This window comes from Anser anser, assembly GCF_964211835.1.
Source record: "Anser anser genome assembly, chromosome: 1".
Classification (NCBI taxonomy): Eukaryota; Metazoa; Chordata; class Aves; order Anseriformes; family Anatidae; genus Anser; species Anser anser.
In genome coordinates, this window is record NC_139720.1 from 53,428,527 (window position 1) to 53,449,974 (window position 21,448).

At 35.3% G+C, this 21,448-nt stretch overlaps 1 protein-coding gene across 2 annotated transcripts in view; it reads right to left on the reverse strand.

Moving 5' to 3' along the window:
* Positions 1–362: 362 nt before the first annotated feature.
* METTL25 (methyltransferase like 25) overlaps positions 363–21,448 on the reverse strand; it is a gene marked incomplete at its 5' end in the record, with an annotated part of 62,163 nt that continues 41,077 nt past the window's right edge. For both annotated transcript variants that reach the window (XM_083807844.1, XM_083807845.1), the window contains 6 exons: positions 363–652; positions 2,224–2,295; positions 2,912–2,986; positions 15,509–15,602; positions 18,139–18,212; positions 19,333–19,362. In XM_083807844.1, the coding sequence (XP_083663970.1) occupies positions 566–652; positions 2,224–2,295; positions 2,912–2,986; positions 15,509–15,602; positions 18,139–18,212; positions 19,333–19,362 (432 nt within the window). In that variant the 3' untranslated portion in view covers positions 363–565. The remainder of the gene's footprint in view (positions 653–2,223; positions 2,296–2,911; positions 2,987–15,508; positions 15,603–18,138; positions 18,213–19,332; positions 19,363–21,448) is intronic.

A 21,448-nucleotide genomic window follows, 5' to 3' on the forward strand; every position in this document is an offset into this window, starting at 1 on the left:
CTCTTCAAGGTTGCTCTATAACAAGCTGCTTCTGATGATATGAAGAACAGAGAAGTAGAAAGTCTACACACCTCTTGTCTACAGTACAGGTTAATTTTCTGTTTAAACTAAGAAATCCAGAAAAGAAAAAAGCAAGGCTAGTCTGAGACTACTGATGCCAGCCACTGGAAAAAATGATAAGTTTTATGAAAGAATGAACTTGCGATTTAAAATACCAAGAGGACAGCTATCGATAGATAATGCTTTAAATAGAAGAAATATTGACATTATTTTAAAATACTCATCACATAATATAGCTCATAACTTTTATAATAAAGCCAAATGTTCAACATTATTTAATAACTGACGTGAGGAAACAGTGGTATTTATAAAAGAGGTATGGCTCACTATTTATTTCTCACGATTCACAGAGGCATTGCATTTTTTATTTTTGCAGCTGAAAAGTAAATAGTTGGCAAACACTTCAGTATACTTGAGGAATCAATTAAAAATAGCATTGAGAAAATAGCAGTATCAGTTCAGAGCTTTCAACCTATCTGCAATTTGCTTCCACTTAAAAACATGACTATTTCTTCAGAGCAATAACTGCATAGCATCTGGGGGATTTCACAGGATCAAATAACTTCACAAGTCCTGACCAGGCAATGTTGTCCTGTAAAACGATATATGATTGAAGTACATTAAAATGTGTTTGACTTAAAAGCTAAGACACGGTAATAGGTCCACATTTTGAAATGCAAAGTCACCAAAAAAAAGATTATTCTTAATGCAAAGCAGGAAAAACACTTATCTAACAACAAAACTATTGAAAATTTGTTGTGAAAAAAGGAAACAAACAAAAAAAGGATGTATGTTAAAGTCAGTTAATTATTTCCATCACTATCAGATGACAGCTTACCAACCCCTTAATCAATAAGGGGTTTCTGCTTTTTTTTCTTCTTCTGGTTGAACAAGAGAAAAGATATTAAGGATCAAGTTCTACTTGTTTTATGCAGCACATTCTACTACTGAAGCTAATTAACTGACTTTTCAAATGAGTAGGGCCAGCTGGATCTGGTCTTCATGTTGCATATGGCTTTTATCATTTCTATTTTTTCTTCCTAGACATATTTTGTGAATCAACCAGTACAAGATTAAATCAATGGGTATATTACATTTAGAAAAGGTAAATTAGCACTAAATGCACCAAGTCTGATCTTCCATCCTGGAAATCATACAGATCTCTATGTGATTTATAACTGGTTGGCATTTGGGAAAATACATCATTATTTAAATATCTCAAATTGCCTCTCAGTAAAAATACCAGTTAGAACAAAAGCATACATTTGCTACAACTCAATTGTTCCAAGTATACTGTGGCAAAGAGGAAAGTGAATTTTTACTTATGATAAAATGGAGCTATTAAAATGAAAGGTTTATAGTGGAAGAACAGTTATTCACATGAATGAATTTAAACTTTATTTTAAAATTTTATTTTGACTGTGGCTGAGCAGAAGCTGGAAAATGCTACCATGTCTTCTGATCAAATTGTTACTTATACAAAAAGTGTTTACTGGTGTAGAAAAGGTGTGATTGATACTTCTAAGTTAACCAGGTCAAGCTCAAAATTAGTGTTAGTAGAAACACTGTAACATAAATCATTACAGAGTAAATATAGTAGCATTTGCTTATTAAATCCCACATCTATATTTGTAAAATATATCCAGGCTGTATGCTAGTCAAATGTACCTCAGTTGACCCATACAGTTGGAAAAAGTGTACCCTCTCTTATCATAGACCTTAATTAAGAAATGATAACAAGAACCTAATGGGACTTAACCCAAAATTTCTTTAATTATATGTTCTAAAACTTATTCTTTGTAAACTCTAGAATGTACAGTATAATGTTTGTTTAGCATTTCCAAAAATTTCTTTAATTATTAGATATCTCTATGTCATATTAAATAAGATTTGTTGCATATTTAATTTTTTTTAATTGTTTATTGACTTGTAATTACCATACAATTAAAAGAACATAAGCTTTACTGTTGCTGCTTTGGTGAAAATAAAAACATCTGCTGGGCATATGTTTATACTAAATGGAATGAATGCTTATACTTTTGCAAATATGAGAAGAATAATTCTGCAACAGAGACTTTTGGTCTGCACAGTAATAAATTGTCTGAAATAGTCTCATTTCACTGATGTAGCCTTTAGGTACCATAAAACATAATGCAAAAATACCTGCTCCTTGAGGTAGCAAAGACGATCCAGAAGTATCAAAACTTCTATGCAGGGAGCCAGCACAACCTTTAACTGAAAGAAAGATTAGATGCTGTTATGATTTGGGGAAAGTGAGCCAATACACTTCCCAATGGCTACACTTCCACAAAACAATTCCAGGAAGGTCAATCATTTTCTAGTGGTTGTACAAATGTCACCTTGCCAATTTTCCCTGTGGGGTGGACATCTTCTAAACAGATTATATTAAAGATCAAAAATACATGGAATGCCATAAAGCTAGGAAACTACGTTACTTAGTTGGTTTTCAGGCACTGTCCAACAAGAAAATGATATTATATGAAGCAGAACAATTTTAAAGAGGGAAATAATGGATTTTAATAAAAAGAATTTTTATGAAATAACTGCATGGAGGCCAGTCTAGGTTTAAAAGGAGACTGACATTTCATTTTCCAGGGTAATAGTCCCTCTTGAAAAAGAATCTTCCATGTGTTCACTTTATTATTTTACTGACACCTAATATAGTTTTGAATAGGATATGCTCCAAAGTTTGGAAGGGGGAGCTGCTTTGTTTTTGAGATTGCATACCACAGTGTAAGACAGTCCACCTCCACATAAAACTTAACAGGGCTTTGTTCTAGACTAGCATATATATAATACAAGGTAATGGTATTAATCCTATAACTTTTACCATATTAAATGCTTCAAGCTCATTCATTCTGTGCTTGTATTTTTCATAGTAATCCATTATACAGCTGTCTGGAAGCTGCAAAGGATAAAAAAAAAAAGTATCAGAGTTATTCCCGTTTTGAAATATGAAACATTTTTTTCCTAATCAAAAGTCATCCTACAAATGAAATCTGTTTTGTTTTTGAAATTAGCAATTTACTGAGGTCTATAATAGTTTTCCAATAGCAATTTCTCAGTTCTCATTTACGATTACTGTTCTTCAGACAGCATTTTGCACTGACATGAAATACTGAGATATATTCATTATTCAGAAAGCTCTAGTCGTTCTTTAATGAACATTGCACAGCAAAATGGAGATAATATTCTCATTTCCTTTCCCATATATCTTATACCTTGCACCCCCCAGCCCAAGAGATTTATTTAAATGGCCGAAGAGTGGAGTCTGGTGTCAGAGTATCAAGCTTAAGTCAGGACTCCTGGATGGTATTTCGCATTACAGAACCTACTGTCAGATTCTGGAAATAACTGTTTCGTTGTGTCACAAGTTACCCACTTTCGAAATAAAAGTTTTTCCGTTTACTTTGAACCACTGCATGTTTCTCAATTGCTTGATTCAACACTGCCAGCACTGCCACTGTAACTGCAAATTTTGTGACTTTGGGCTGATTTCGATCCAAGGCAGCTCAAGAACTTGACTAAACCAAATACCCCTTCCCCTTTCAGCCCTTAGTGGCCTCTGCACCACAGCAGGTAGCTACACCTATGACCATAACTGCTCTTCACAAAGCATTTTCTCTTGGACCACAACATTTCCCAGGCTTTGTAGGCCATGATGTCTCTACCCTTCTGATGTCCACAGTCCTGGATGCTAAAGAAGAGAGATGAGCTGTCCACTTAAGAAGCCTGTCAGAGAAATGGGAAGTAGGTCTGCAACATTATTGGTGATGTAGGCTGCTGGAAAGAGTGGGGATGAAAGAGCCTGATGTATTGGCCCGATGTATTTCAGTAATGGGTCTGCAGCACAGCTACTCTGTTGTGGTTATGGAAAGAGCCCACAGCTTAGCAGAAAAGTAATGCTACTGACAAAAGACCAGGAAATATAAAGTGTCTAATACGTTTTTGCACACATTTATTAGCAAAGTCATCTGAGAGCATGTGGCTAATCCAGTCATAAAGGAATAAAATAGCCTAAACTGGAGAATATTTCCATAATTTGTAAGTTTTCATATCAGGTATGTATTATGAACTTCATCTTATGAAGGGAAGGGAAAGAAGGGAATGAAATGACCTCACAATTATCACTAACTGTCACTGAGAAACTCTCAAAGATGGTGTATCAGATTGCTAGTAGATGCATGCCTTTCATTATAGAGCAGTCTGATCAAATTCAACCCATTGAAAAAGTGTAAAGAATTTAAAAACACTAAACAGATAAGTAATGAATTTGTCAAGAACAAATCACAAGTCAGCCTGCTTGTAAGAAGGGTGGAAGGATTCATGTTAGGGAAAACCAAATGTTGTCATATATTTTGACTTCAGCAAGGGTTTTGCACCATTTCACATAACAATTTCAACACCCAATATAAGAAACAAGATTTAGATTAAAGTATTATAAAGTGCGTCAATATTGTTTGAATGACCATAACCAGAGAGTTGTTATTAATGAGTCTCCGAACAACTGAAAAGACATAGTGAGTGGAGGTCTGTTAAAAATGCAAAATGTTTTCATTAAGAACTGAGATGACAGAACAGAAACCACATTAACTAAGTCTGCAAATGTGCAACAGGAAAGCACAGGATTACTAGAATTTAAAATAATTTTCAGAAATTGGATCATTGCTTAGAAAAGTGTTTGAAGTGCTATATGGAAATGCAGGGGAGACTACACTCAGGCAGAAATAATCAGCGGTTCCCTATGAGGAACACCAAATGACAACCTGGGAGATATAGCAGATCACAAGCTGAGCAAGAGTCACAGTTGTACTACTGAAAAAAAAAAGCAATCACTGTACTGCGACATGTATGGGGGAACAGCTTGGAAGCGCAGGAAGTAATCCTTAAACCCTGCTTGGCAGTGGTAAAGCTCTAGCTGGAATGCTGTATCCATTCTGGTGCAGCAGATTTCACAGAAATAAATGAACTATTTGAAAAAAACCTAAGAGAGAAAAGAGATCAGAAATCTAGAAAATAGGACCTGTGAAGACAGATTGACAGAACTGGAACCGATGAGTCTAAAGAAGAGAAAATCAAGAGTGGGCATAATACCAGTTTTTACTAACCTGCCACCAAGAGTTAAGGAAGGTTGTTCTCTATGTCTACAGTGGGTAGGAAAAGAACTCATGAGCTTGCATTGCAGCAAAGAAAATCAGTCAAGAACTTGAAAAAAAATATCTCTGTGAGGTTAATTCAGGACGGGGGAGGTTGTAAGCCTCCATCATGGAAAGATTTAAGAAGTTTAGACACATTTTTCAGGAATGATGCAAAATTCTAGCTCTCCCTTAAAACAAAGGGAGGGGTTAGAAGAACTTTTGTAGCCTTTGACTCCTTTTTTTTTTTTTTTTTAATTTAAAAAGAACTTTATTCCCAACTACAGCAGCAAGGTTGAGAAGTTGATTTGGCAGTACTAATGCACTGACTTTTTTGGTCTTGTTGATATTTTATTTTCAATAAAGCTGTGCAAATATCTAAAGAGCCAAACCAACTAAAATATATCAGTCATGAGATAAAATAGTTTATTTGACCTCTGCTCTATAAGCTTTTCATTTCAACTGAGAATTAAAAGCATTTCAGTATAATGGATTTTTGAAATTACAGGCTATTCGGATTAAAATATAAAGATCTGCATTTGTAAAAATATGAACGCTAAATCTTTCTACTTTTGCATCCTTTACATTCTCCAATTTTCAACATGAAACATTCCAATTAACTGTGAAATGTTTCACAAATAAGAAGCTGGGTCAAAAATGTCTCCTGGCTGTAGTCATATTCAAGTACTGAGCCCAAATGCTTTTGCACTCCCTCCTCACTTAACACATTTTGATAGAATGCATCCTGCTGTCACGGATAGATTAGGTGGTACTCTAAATTGTAGCTCAGCTGAAACTTTGGTTTGTGACCCAGCTGAATATAACAGGCCAGCTGAAAAAGAGAGAAAGCGTCTGCAAAAAAATACATTGATAGAAAAGCGCATTAAAAGGAAAATGGTCCCTAGCTATGTGGTCAATTGACTGGAAGAAGATCAAAACTTGGATTATGGTGGCTTAGTTTGAAACTGCAACAGTTTGCCACCTGGCTTCAGTACTTCCTAGCCACCTAACACAATCTTCAGCTATCCCTCTGAGGTGAAGTAGGACTAAATTATTTGTTGTGTTTTCAGGAAAAGATTGGACTTACATATGTAAAGCAAGCCCCATTTAGCCACCAGAGTTGTGTGTATAACTATTCTCTGTAGAAAGTTGCCACAGATTTGTGTATATATATATATATATATAAAAAATAAATACATGCACAGAACTTACATTATGATGCTGATACTATGAACTCACGGCATGAGTCAAAATGCATGAAAGAACCTAAATACAATATCATGCCATTGTCTTAATAAGACACTCAAAGATCTAGCTTATGCTACTGATATTCTAGTAAGGCTCAATGTATATGGAGCTTTTTGGGCCAGTATACCTTAGTTGATTTAGTTTCTGATCTTTACCAGGTTGTGAACAAACGTGCCTCTTTGCACTGTGATGGTGGTGCATCCCTTCTTTTAAAGTAGTTTCTTTGTGGTTTGGTGTGGTGGCTTAAATAGCCAAAACTATCAAGAGGAACTAGAGGGCAGTGAGATTCCCGTTGTCCTAGTTATAACAATGCCACATGCTGGAGGTGGCACTGAGACCATACAATAGACTCATCTGTAGTGAGCACGAGGAGGCTGTCAACAGATCCTTGAGAGCAAATGAGGTGCTGCACTCCTGAGCAGACCCAAGGTATACTGGAATCTCACAAATGTGCCAATTGAGCACGCTCTGAAAACAAAACATGCAGACACAAGGTGGGTGACAACTAGAAATCCCACACTTAAAACTTCTTACTGTCCAAAATGCACACTCTCTACAGAGGAGAGCCAGATCCTAGAGATCCTGCCCACAGTCAAGCAGACGTAATGCTGTTTGCCACCTCCACTGGACTGTTTACCCCTGTGCTGGTTGCACATTTCCATGTTTCCTCTCTCTCCTTGCAGCAGCACTGTCATGAACACTAGCAAGAGTACCAGAAGCTAATAAGGCAACCCTTTTAGCAGAGCAGTGTCTTAGATCAGTTCAAAATGCTCGAGAGGCCATACCATACAACTTTTTACAATTTTTCAGTGACTAAGGTAGTTAAAATACATCTTTCTGCTTCTCAAATAATGTAATTACTGAGAAACTTTTGTTTATTTAGAATTTAATTTGAAATGCATTTCAAATAAATGCAATCTATATCATTTATAACTGTATCTCATTGAAGTAAAAGTCACACTTCTTAAAATTACTCGTCAGACTAAGATGTTATGCTACCATAACTGGGACAGTATTTTGCCTGTTTCAAAAACAATTATACTTGAAAACAGCACTATGCAGAGTATACACGCAGTGTATATTTTATATACCATAATACAAGTGTTACCCAAGCCTTCATTCAATATTTCCCAAACTAACAAATGAACTTCACAGTTGAAGGTGTTCACTGTCATTTAAAGACCTCAACACAAAATTTGGTGGGGGGTAGACATCAAGATCCTTCACGATTATAAGAAATCTCATTTTAAAAGTCCCTCCCTTTTCTGAGTTCTGCAAAAATTCTCATTTTACTTCCAATTACAGTTATATATATTCAAGTTAGTTCATGTCTACCGATAGTTCCCCAATTCTAAGTATGTGGTTCTTCAACACTTTTAAAAATAACAGTAAAATTAAGCCATACAATATGATTCCTCCTCTTATTTTGTTTTATTTGCCAACCACATGTTATAATATTCTAATCTATCAGGTTAAGATAGGCATTTATTAGCTTCATAGCAGAACACAGCACAATGATGTTTCTAAGAGACACTGACAAATGCCAAAAAATGAGGAAGGTGTTCTTACGTGTTTTTAGCACAGCAAAAGCACCAGACACATTCTTTTCATGCTACTTTACACAGCAACTATGTGGTATACCTTCACAGTATTTAACTTTGAAGAAAGTTGCTTCTTCCAACGCAAGTTAGCAGACAGAAAAAGAAAGAAAGAAAGAAAGAAAGAAAGAAAGAAAGAAAGAAAGAAAGAAAGAAAGAAAGATAGAAAGATAGAAAGAAAGAGAAAGAAAGAAAGGAAAGAAAGAGAAAGAAAGAAAGAGAGAGAGAGAAAGAAAGAAGGAAAGGAAGAAAGAAGGAAAGAAAGAGAGAGAGAACATTCACATACAACCACCAAGTTCACAGAAGACATTTCAGTGGCATTTAGCATTCCTTCAAGCATTCTACTTGAAAACAACATCGGTTTAGCCTGTTGGCATGTCATCTAGCATGCCACATGAAAAAAACATGTATTTGCAAGTAGTAATTCTGTAGTTAAGACTCCTAGAAAGCATCTATATGCCAAGTTTTGGAAACTGAGCAACATTACATGCAGGAAATAAATTACATACTCAGACATTTGAACTTGGGAAGTATACGAAATCCCTTTGGTTAAAGAGTTCATACTGGTGCTGAAGTTAAATTTAGAAATTCATCACTCAGCTAATCCTGTGGGATAAATTTAGAGAATGCCATGCTCCTCTGGTCAAAATCTTGTAACATTACTTAATCAGAAATTCATACAAAAAAAAAACCTTTTGCAAAATTAGAAATATATATATTAAAGGTGTAAGGACTAGAGTTCAGTCTATTATTTTAGAATGTTCTCACATGGCTGTGGAAACCTTACTTATTAAGCATTTTTCTAGGACAGATGGAACTTCCCAAATATGTTGCTTTCTGAACAGTGAAGCTTACCCTGACAAGCTCCATAAGGATGGAGGGTTTTCATCTTGTCCTGGGCTCACCTGTTCACTTAATTGCAATGTTGTTTGTCAATGACATGTACAGAGCACAATGTCTCTTCATTATATGGTTTAAAACGATGAAAAAAACACATAAAACATTCTGTTCAACATATTTTGGTACAACCATGTTCAAGTTTAATGAACTGGAAGAACATTAGAACATCTGAAACAGCAGGTACAGGAACAAACTAGGAAATATATGTGATAAATTGCAAACAGTATCTTCTGAGTAGCACAGATGTAGAAATGGGAAGGAACCTCCTCAAAGACTGCTCGCCATTACATGAGTAGAACACAGTTAGAGACTGACATCAGGCCAGCTCATGACACAGGCTGGACAGAGAGCTAACATGGGTGCGGTGCGGAGCAGCACTTCCACCTGCATGGTGGAAGGGACCATAAAGCTTGAAAAGGCTTGTCAGATAGTCCCTGGTTTGGTCTGAAAAGGGGGAAGGTATGATCTTAGGGATGGATCCCAAGAAACTCCAGAGGCGTTTCCAAACATTTTACCAGCCACACATTGTGAAGCTATCTGCAAGTTACATTTGCCACAGCATTTTCACAAAGCACTTATGTGATGGGAACTTCTAACTCTCTTAGGAGGAGTCTTTGAAAGTACCATATTTAAGTTCTTGGCTTTGCTTCCATCTCATGATGCAGGAATCTGAACACAGCAAACTGGAACTGTTTTTGTATTCATTTTAAAAAGAGCACTGTTATCATGTAAATACATGCAAGCAAGCAGAGCATAAGTTACGTCTGCTGAAAATTTATTCAGGACTGAGCTTGATATATTAAATATAGATTTAGCTAACATGAATATCTGGCTCATAAGAGAAGACATCTCCTTAATCCATGTTCACTCTGCCATCTGAGCAATTATAAAAAGGAAACGTATATTAAAACTGCAGTTCTGAAACAGTGACAAATCACATGAAACTTAGAATAAAAGTACATCTGTGCTCCTTCTGCAAAACCAATTATTTTTAAAATCAGCGTATCCTTATTTTATTTTAAAAATCAATAGAATCAGCTACTTTATTAGGCTTATTAAACTCAGACCTTTGACTTTCTTTGTTACTTGATATATCACTGAGAAATCATTCAGCTCAGCTACTTAGTTTTCAGGCTTTATGTGTGTGTACAGGCAAGTGTTACTGTTAGGTGTTTGCTTCATCAAATTAAAGTAAAAAGTCACATATGCATGCTCTTGTGCTAGTTTTCTTAAAAAGTATTGCTATAAAAAAAAACACTACTGCTGTATGAAACATGTCAAATATTCACACTAACTATATAAAAACCGATCAAAGACTTTAGAAAGCAAATTTTGTCTGACAAAAAATAACCAGTTACTGAACAAAATAATTAGTATAATTTCACACAAAATCTATTTTTAGTATTCTCTATACGTTTTATTACTCAAATTGAATACTATGGAGTTTGCAAAAGCACAAAGTCAATGTATCAAAAAAGAAGTCATTTAGGAATTCCAGTAGAGCTGAACTAGCAAGCCCAGTGTATTTCAGATCTCTTTTGATTTATTTAATGATAAAAATTGCAAGTGTAATTACTAGAGGATAAGGATTATTCTACAAATGAATATGTAATAATTTGAGAAAATCTTAAAAAATAAGACAACCATGTATTATTATGTATGCATTATCAATTATAAATAAACCCCAAAGTCTTGGTTATTGTAGCCAAATAAAGTACTAACACATTCATTTAATTAAATATACTTCTAAATACATAACCTTTACAGAATATATAGGATGATACTACTTGTATCTATATTTAGCTACACAGCTAAATTAAGGCTTTGAAATATTCTAACATTGCTAGACATATCAAATATCAAAGTTGTTTAAATCTCCTTAGATGATAAATGAGTTTTTCACAGGACGTGAGTTTCTTTTACTGTGTTATTAATTCAAGTGCTACTCTGATGGGTACAACACCTCACAGATGGGTCTAGTGCCCTTTCCTGATCCACCAGTTCAGATTTGACAGCTGTAAATCTTTGTGGGATGCTCTACCTGAAGCACAGGATCAGAAAAAGACAAATGGGCAGCAGCTGTTTTTAGGAAGTCTGGTCAGGGTAAAGCAAGCAGGGATAGTGGAAACTGAGCATTAACCATCTGTTTATTGTTGCAGATCTTATCTCAGACTGTTCGCCAAATAAATGACCTTTTTTTTTTTTTTTTTCAGGGGGAAGAGCAGCAGGAACTTCAGGTTATGTGCAGACTGTTCAAAACTGAAGAATACCAGTCACAGGCCACCTGGAAGCTTGGATGTACAAAACCAAGTACATCTGCAACAACAAGCTCACTGACAGGCACTCTTTCATGCGTGAAGGTTTACAGTGACCCTTCCTTCAAAGTTGCTGTTGCACCTCGCCAGCACATGTGTACATCTGAAAGGGTTAAGTGATTTGTGAAATATTTTGACTAAATAACTACCTTGTATGCGATTCGCCCATAGCAGTAACTCCAGTATGCATATAGCAGGAGATGAAATCAAAGTGACTAATAGCTTTTCTTTGCAGACGCGTCAAGAGTGTTCCCAGACCTGTGTATCTTCCTGCAATTGGATGTGGCATTAAATAGTGTTTTGTCCTTAAATTAATCCTGGCCAGCTTCTGTTTGCTAAACAGCTCCACCCGCTGAGGCTCTCGCTAACAGAACAGTTGTCCTAGCTGGCCTGCAGATCCCCACGTCTCCCAGCCTTAACCTGGTAAGCCTGTAACCTTTAATCACCTTAAATCAAAGTAAGGTAAGCTCTAACAACAACATTTCAATGATTTATCCCAATAATTACAGGACACTAGGCAATTTAAGAACATTTTTCTATCTTTTCTAAGACTAGAAATACATGAATACTTACACAAGTACTTTTTGCTGTGGCAATGCCATTTGTAGCACTTATTGTCCTAAGTAGTAACCTAATGAATTAATAAAGAGGCTTACTTTTAAATGTATCTTCAAGAAGGCTACAAACAGAGCTGAAACTCATTCTGCTGAAGAAATGCAGCAAGAGGAAGGAGTGACTGCCCTTGTTGCTTGAAAGAAGCACGACTAACAGGTAGAAGAGCAGCCAGATCCTCCAGGAGAAAGAACAGACACAAACAGATCATTCTTTCAAGGGAGAGTCCCATGTTTATGTTAAATTAGGTAAAACTGGTTGAAAGGGAGAAGGAATCTGATAGAATTTCTCCCTTATCTAAGTGATGCTGAACGCTTTGCTCATACAACATGGAGCACACAGGAACAGAGTGAGCTAAGACAAAGAAAACAACCTGGAATAAAATTCTGCCTCAGTGTGTATCCACCCTTATTACTGAAGACCTGTGCAGGGATCCATGGCCCACAGAGCAATTCCATTAGTTCTAAATCTAGAAGCAATATAACCATACCTGTGAAGCATCAAGCTGACACTAAAAGACCTCCTCTCTGCCCTCACAAATTGAGAATATTTGGTCAGACATTCAAAAGTCATGGTGTATGCCTTAGTTTTACCATTGAGGTGGAGAAATGTGTGAAAAAGAATGGTTCTTTACCAAAAGACAGAAAAAAAAGGTTCATTTACATCTCAGTGTGTAATCTGGACTTGACAGGCTCTTCTACATTGAAAAGAAAACACAATGGGGGAAATTATTTTGGCTAAGGTAATGGGAAACTTCAGTCCCTGAGCAGGAACTTGTAACAGTGAATGGTCCTAGGTGATTGGTAAATGCTATTTTTTGTAGAAAAACTATTTTACTATTTTGTCTCACTCTTACTCACTCCCGATTGACAATCTTTTCATAAAGGGTCTGGTTCTCATTTCAGATAAGTAAAGGTCTTCACAACGAAGGAGGCAGAGGGGCTTGTTAAAATGAAGAACTGGTACGATTAAAGTACCTAACCTTACAGAAAAACAATAGCAAAAATCAGCTTACTGTTTGGATGTTTATACCTGAAAAGAGCCCTCATCTCTATTTAGCAAAAGGCATGTACTTATATAAATGAGCATTGAGGTGGGTCAGGTGTTTTATGGAGTTGCCCTCTTTATCCTACCTCTCTATTTGTCCAGATTGGGAAATGAATGACTGGATGGCACCGTGGTGGTCGTTATCTCTATTCTCATGTAGAGATTAAACTCTCTTCAATTTTCTCATTGTAAAAGAACTGCATTAACATTTGATATTATGACCCTCAGTTCTCTGACTTTTAAAAATTGATTTGTTAAATATCCAGCATTTGCACTCACAGAGCAGAGACCACTATGTAAACAATATTTTCTTACGGTTCTCCCTGGTTGTATCACACTGCACCCCTCATTACCTCCCCTAATGTCCAGTGCTCTGCGGTGGATCACTTTTTTATCTCCAGATTTCGAAAAGTAATAAACACTTCAGATTTGATCAAGTCTTCCTTAGCTGCTTTTGAACATCATCTAAATACAGTGACGCATGGAGACACTGAATGCCTCCTTTTTCTGTGGCTGATGGGCACATTTTTGATTATTCTGGAAATATTATTCATATATGCTTACTCTTGTCTTATATTCTTCCTAGGCATCAGTTTTTGGAGACAGTCAGAGACGGAGCAGACGTTTGGTCTATGCGGTGCAGCTGCTCTTTTGTTCATTTTTTAAAACAGAACTAGAAAACAAATTCTACATAAATTTCTCTTTGATTTTTGTTGTCTTTGAGAGCAAGTGTTTAGCCTTCATCACGATTTTAGCTGCGTAAGTATTTTTTTCTGAAGAGAGAAATTTAGCACATTCTCCATTAGCGTGTAGTATAGTGCTGACTCCACCATGAAAACTGCAATGTCAGACCCACTGCTGAGGAAGCAGTCACAATTTTCCTCACACTAGCATTAAAATAGCACTGTTTTTGTCCTGTTGCAGATTTGAATATAGCTGGGAAATAAAAAATAGTATTATTTAGATCAGCATAAAACTCAATCATCAGTATGCAGCCAGCTGCACATAAAAATGAGGAGCAATACAAACAAAAATGAACATTTACTTGAATCAGATCTTTAGCACCCACACATACGGGCAGCTTGAAGTGGTATTGCCAGACATGTTTCTCTCAGGGCAGCCTTGCCCAGACCCTTTCTAGCAAAAGGCAGTGTTTCTAAAATCCGACACATGAAGTTTACATGTTCAATAATTTTAAAGGAAATACTGTATAACTCTTTACCAGCAGAGTTTAATCAATAATTACTTAAATCGACTATTGTACAATCAATCCACTAGTGCGTTTGGATGATTGTACACACAATAAGGAAGATAGCATTTTAGTAGTTGCTTTCAAGTGAGGCAAATGCGTTATGTTAGTGCCTATTTATCATGCAAGCATGATTCCAGCATCATTTGGCCTTATTCAGTCTTTTATTTATGTTTGCATTTTTGTTAGGTTTTGCATTTTTCTCCATGGTTTGATGTGCCTGGCAAATTTTAAGCGATTTCATACTTTGTCTTCAGATTTTAAGAGTTGATTTACTGAAAGCTACTACATTCAACTTAAATACTTCACACATGTGCCACAGCTATTGTTTCTTTGATTTGTAAATTTTTTTTTTTAATAATCTAATACCTTTTAGTTTCTGTTAAACAATTTATTCCCACAGCATGGTTATGACCTTACACTCACATAGCCATATTCCATGGCTAATGCTATGTTGCCATCTGCTGACCAATTTAACAGTTGTATTGTAAAGAACTAAGGCAAGACATTTGAGAACATGAAAAAAATCTGAAAGATTTTTCTATTTTAAATCTCAGATTTGTACCTACTTCATTTTCTCTATGTAGGAAAGTTATTTTAAAATGTAAACGTTCATCCTTAACATTCATTAATTTAAATAAAAATGTAATAGGCTTTTGCACATGCAGAGACTGTACAACATCTTCAAAAGCTACTTAAGGAGTCTGTCTAAAGGCTAAAATTAATAGGAAATACTTTAGGAACCACACTGTAAGAGAAAGTACACATGAAAAAGGAGTAAGTTTGTATTGGATAGTATTTCGGATAGATTTAAAACGATGCAAGAGTTACTTTTATCAGAGTGTACATTATCAGCACAGGCAAGAAGTTCTTCATGTTTGCTTCATTCAGCAATATTTATGGCTATATTTACTTCTAAATGACTGCATGTATAAAATGGAGCATGTAGCACTGTTTTTTTTTTGCCTCAAACGTGATTTTTAGGATTATGTTCATAAATATTGGATAGGCTTTCAAAAATTCTGATCATTAGCATTATGTATAATAAAGGATTGCTTTATATAAAGCCAGAAAAAAACAAAACCTTTTAAAGAATTTATACATGGAAGCCGATTTCCAGAAAACACGAAACCACTCAGCTTTGATATATTTCTTTAATATATCAGTATGGATTATTCTATTATTATTGCTAAAAATAAAACTATATTTATACAGCAATATACAAACTACACAACTCAGTGGTTTAAACACTGCATTGTGGTGCTGAGTTCAAGAACTCACATGGATATAAGGATTTCTTACAGTCTCTGCTTAGTTACTCACCTTTGAATCATCCAGTTCCATTTTTTTCAGAGATTTTCTGACATAATCCAAGAAAGAGGATGATTTGGAGAAAATTTTCCCAACATGTCGTTCACTGCAAATACAGTGTTGAGATGCATGCATTCCAGCAACAGAAACTCACACATTTTAAAAATAATTTTAATTGAATTTTTAATTCAGGGCAACTAAATCTCTTGGACAGCCACTACTGTCAAGTTAGTAGCAATATTCCTTTTCCCCTTTCACTTATAATAACTAGCTAATACTTGAATAACTTTTTAGACACAACTTACTTTTGAAGACAGCTAAAATATGGGTAGTTTCATAAAATGTTACAATAATGTATGAAAACAAAGAACATATAGAAATACTGACTCGTAGCAGGTCACATACATTTTTTTCTCTGTTTAAAATATTTTGGAGAAACTACACACAAAGCTTTTGTTAGTCTGAATTCACTTTCTTGACTATGCTCTACTGTAACACTGCCCTCTTCCTGTTTTGTTGTGTAGGAGTTACATTTTCAGCTACAGTAGCTGTCCCTGAGTATGTACTTCAATTAGTTAAGGAGAAATAACATTAAATACAACTATCTTCTTAAGAACAAACAAACAACACCTTTAAAAGGTTTTAAACATTTTCCTCTCTTTAGTAATAGTAATCCTCCTTACTCCTTACTTAAGGTTCAGAATTAACATCTACTGAGGTCAACAGAAAGACTTAGTAGCAGTTATAACGTTTTTTGAGTGGCAGGATCCCCACTCATTGAGAATCAAGTCATGTTTATTTTTAAAGAATAAATAATTTCTGTAGTCATATTTAATGCATTTAACATTTGGGCTGTTGTGGTTTGAAAATCAGTTGATTATACTGCTATGATACTGGAAGACAGGCTTCTGCCCTCCTAATTCTGCTATAGGAGGAAAGACATTGCACCAGGTCTGGCTGGGTTAACTTTCTTCATAGCAGCCCATATGGTGCTGTATTTTGGATTTGTGACTAAAAAAGTGCTGGTAACACACTGATGTTTCAGCTACTGTCACACAGCTCTGCCCTGCGGCAGGTTGGCTTGGGTTGGGCACAAGGCTGAGAGGGGACCTAGCCAGGACAGTTGACCCAAATTGACTTTAAGGATATTCCATAGTATGTACTGTCATGCTCATCAATAAAACTGGGGGGGGTAGTCTTTCCATGGTAGCTGTTGCTTGGAGACTGACTGGGCATCAGTCAGCTGGGGGTGGGAGACAGTGAGTGAGTGTATTTGCTTTACTTGTTTTTGTGTTTCTTTTTTTCTTTTTCTTTTTCCCTTTCTCTTTACTTTAGTTATTAAACTGTCCTTATCTCAATAGGTTTTTCTCACTTTTGCTATTCCCATTTTCTTCTCCATCCTGCTGTGGGGGTAGTGAGTGAGCGGCTGGTGGTGCTTAGTTGCTGGCCAGGGTCAGCACAGATACATACAATATATTTACTAGATTCATGATATATACAAGTAGTTTAAAAAAGCAAAACAGATTAATGATAGTTCAAGGTCTTACAGTTAGTTCTCTTAATTGTTTTAATGTGCTTGCTAAGTGTTACTCATTCCAGAAATGGACATCTCAAAAACTGCAAAACAATCTCACAAGACTTCCGAACAATAAAGATGTTAGCTGTTCCAATGAAAATGGTGACAACTCGCGTTGGTGAGCTTGAAAGTAGGCCTGCCCCACTTTTTTTTCAAAAGTATAATCCTAATTACTTCCTCCAAATTATGCTTCCTTTAACAAATGAAGTATACTATCATCTATTTCACACTTTTTTACAACTTAGTAACAATGCTTTTATGTGTTATCTTCTATGTAATTTAAAATAAACAGTTATCTCTTTCAGGAGTTTGACCTTCTGAAGAGTAAGCTGTCTGGCTCCACATATAGCATAAGTCTTGGGGGTATCTGCACTAGCATTTATTTTAGACCAGCAGTAAATATCTGAAGTGACTTTTCTGGTTTTGCCCACTTCCTATACCTTGGTTTGCACCGTGGAACAGGCTCAGAGCTCAAAAATTAAATTAAAATTGAATGTGTGCTTCTGGATGTGCTCCAAATGTTAGGGGGCACACATACCACAGAATTAGATAAAAGTTAATCCAAACTACAACTCCAGAAGAGTTTAGTGCTGATGTCAAGACCTCAGCAGCAACTATTCAAATGCCCTCTTACAAGGGTGCAGTACTTGCTAATGTAGACATAGGCAGTAAGCAGCCCTTTACAGCCATGCTAACTGTTGGTCATTTAGCAGCTTTTCTCAGGATAAATGGAAATGCATTTTTGTCTTCTGCACTATTAAAGTTACTAGGAATTCTGAATAACAAGGCAGACTAAGACTTTGTTGACTTTTAGTGAGTTTGCTATTTGTTCTCTGTTGAAGACATGTTTTTTCCATGTATCTGGTACCAAGGAGGACCTATTTAAGCTATGGGTAAAGGAAAGGTAATACATTTGTGATGTGGATGAACAAATGTATCCTTCATTTTAATACCAATATGTATCTATAGTCTTATGAGACTGATTCTTAAACATGACTTCTTACGAAAAACAGAACAGAGATGGCAGAGAATCAGATTTTTGGTTTGTGAATTCAGAGCTTCCTACCTTTTGGTGACACCATAAATTTCTTCTATAATAACCTGAAGAACAGCTCGATAAAACAATGAATCTGTAGGCAGCTACAAAATAAATAAATCAATAAATACATTACAACAGCAAGGATTTAAAATTGGCATTGAAATTAATATCAGAGTAACAAAACCAGTATTGGCTTCCTTAACTACATATTGGCTTACATTCTTTACAGTCACTCATAACAACTTTAAGGGGACAATTTACTAACGTTCTTGCACCCGCTTAAATTTACATTTTTGGTCAGAGTCTAACATAACCATGAACGTGAGAAAAAAAAGAAACTCGGACTCTGAAGTACAGTTCAAAGGTTGGCAGAGGGAAAAAGAACAGAGAAAAAATATACTGATCGTGATCCAAATTCTACTATGCAAAATAAATATAACAATTTACCTAAACTGTTTTAAAGACAAAGGAATAATTCCCTAGCTGAATCATCATACACTGTAGTCTCAACCATGCAGAAAGTACTATGCTATTAAAAACAGAATACACTGAAAACTCCATATCTTTGTGTTTGCAAAAAATTAGTTAATAATTGCCAATTTAAAATTCATGGCAAAATGCATCTACAGTAGAATACTACTGGGATCAGGGGGCTTACATACAGAAAGAAGAGTTCTCTGCCTTGTCATTTAACTGTCTGCACAGTTGGTGTCCACCATCCCTGACAGGATAACTTGCACAACAAGAATTCAAAGTATTCACAGAGAAAAAAAAAATACAGGGATTAAAAATGAGAATGATGATGTTTCTTACAGATTCAAGCTTTTGTCATAACAATTTCTATTTTTACATTAGTTGATATAACACTGGGATAGAGTGATCCAAACCAGGGATATCAGAAAGACATTTGGACTGAATTTATGTAGTTGCTGAAAGATAGTGCAAGAAGTTAGGAAGAGTATCTTAATGTCTTAAATTTTAAGCTGTGCTTTTTTTCAGACTCTTAATTGTCAAAAGAAAACAGATTCACTAGGTACAATTGCAGCAATAAAAATGCAATTTTGTGATGACACATGCTATCTATCAGGATTTGATGTAGTGTATGCTAGTGTTTTAGATTCCAGAAATTCAGAAGTTCAATATAAGGTCATGGATTGAGAGCATTCAAAGGGGAAAAACACATTTTATCTTAGAATGGTTAAAATAAACAATATTACTTACCATTTGGCCAACTGCAATTCGCTCCAAAGCCTTTAAAAGTGAAGGAATTAAATTGCTGATATGTTTATTCTTTATCAGAACATTTTATAAACACATTGTATAAAAGTCAGAGGATACGACATTTTAAAAGATTAATGGTGTGATATAACATGAGCTTGCACACTTTAAAGTGTTAATACCTTTAGGGACTCATAATCAGCTCATTCCTGTTATTTTGGTTTATTTATAGGAGACGTGATGATAACCAACTGAATGGAAATAGATGTGCGCAAAATTTTTTCATTTTCTTAGTATTCTAAAAGAATTTCAGAGAAATACTTCATGTGAAAGTGCTTAAAAGATTTTTTTTCTGTTTTTATATTATATAATTATAATTAAACATTTTATGTTATAAATGCAATGTTATATATTTCTGTTTTATATTTTCTGTTTCTGCAGAAATACAAGTAATTCACTTTGCATAATCAGTATTTTAAAGTAAATATTATTTCAACGTACAACGTCTTTGAATACTTTTAGACTCTAGTGTACAGATAAATCAAACATCCTTATGTAAAGTTAAATAAAATAAAATTTTCAAAGGGACTGAAGTTTAAAATGCTGTTCATTATCTTTCACAAAAAAATCCTCAGACCTTAAATCCTGATGATGGTGTGAGAGTACTTGATTTTTATGATCCATAGTAAAAAAGAATGGCAAATAATTAGAAGTATGGAATGTTTTTCCACAGTTGAAAAGACATGTTGCCTGTAAAATTTTCAACTGAGTAGTAAAGACTGCACTAGAAATTAAGGTAAAAAATCAGTTAATCACCTGACACTACAATAAATTAGATAAAAAATCAAAAATGCCTCACCACTTACAGATTATCATCACTTTTAGTCCCCAAACTCCACCACAGCAAATAGAACTGCTTGTCTCTAAATTATCCATTTTTCCTTCTCCTAATTTGAGAACTGATCTTTTATTTCAGACTGTTCTTCAACCACAGTCCTAGTAGTTGCAGTTCCTCCATTCATGGCTTTGCCCAAATACCAGATCTGACTTTGTTGTATAAACTTATACAGCGTACGTCAGAAAAGATGGATGTGGGTTCTAACATGTACTGGAAGGGTCCAAAACTGAGTATCTCATCCAGACCCTTTGGCCCTTGGCCCTTTAACCAATTTGAACAATACATAATAAAGAACATATGTAATAATGCTGAGTACATTAAAATAATTCAGCAGATTGAGTTTCCCCAAGCTAGACCATTGGCCCTAGGAAGAAGGTATGTGCCCAGCTGCACTGCACTGTCTTCCTTGTACCTCCTAGAGGGTGAGGAAAATCCTAGTCATGTAAAATGCATACAGGGAATTACAAACATAGTAACAGTAGAAATATTTAGTGACATAGGAGAGCTCCTTGCCTTTTGTGAAAGTTTAAACAACAAAAAAGTTTTTAACTGCCAAATTTCCATGAATTCTATGAAATCTAAAATAGATATATATGGCATGTTCAGTATGATCTCTTGGGGGTCATTTGCCTTCAGAATTTATCCTCCTACCATTACTGAAAGACAGCCCAAACTTTCCCTTTCCAAAAGAAAGGGAATGAGAAAGGAAATAGCTGAGGAAGAAATGGTGTTGCATGACATTGGCAACAAAAAGAAAAAAAGGCAATTCCTATTTAGAAAGCATTTTTGTGATAATAGTTTTACAACCATCATCTCTAAAAGCAGCACATTTTTTTTTTTGTACCTTGCCAAGGGTAACACATTTAAGCCTTAAGAAATACTAAATAACCGTCCTCCTATACTTCTGATAGCATTAAATTATAATGTTAGCTCAAGTTTATATAACCTTGATACGTTAGCCTATACCGCGTCTTTAGTCTACACTGTTCTTTCCAACAGAAGCACAGAGTTAGCACGAGAAGCTCACCAGAACCTCTTATGATTCATCTCGATACAATAAATTAAAAATTAATAAAGCAAAGGAATACTACTCTTCTAACTGAAATAGTGGTCAAAATTTTTGATACATATCTGTTCTTTCAAATTAGACAACAGTTCATCATCCTGTCTTGTTGAGGCTAGGTCGTTAAGAGCATTGCATCTCCTGGTGCAATGTTAAAA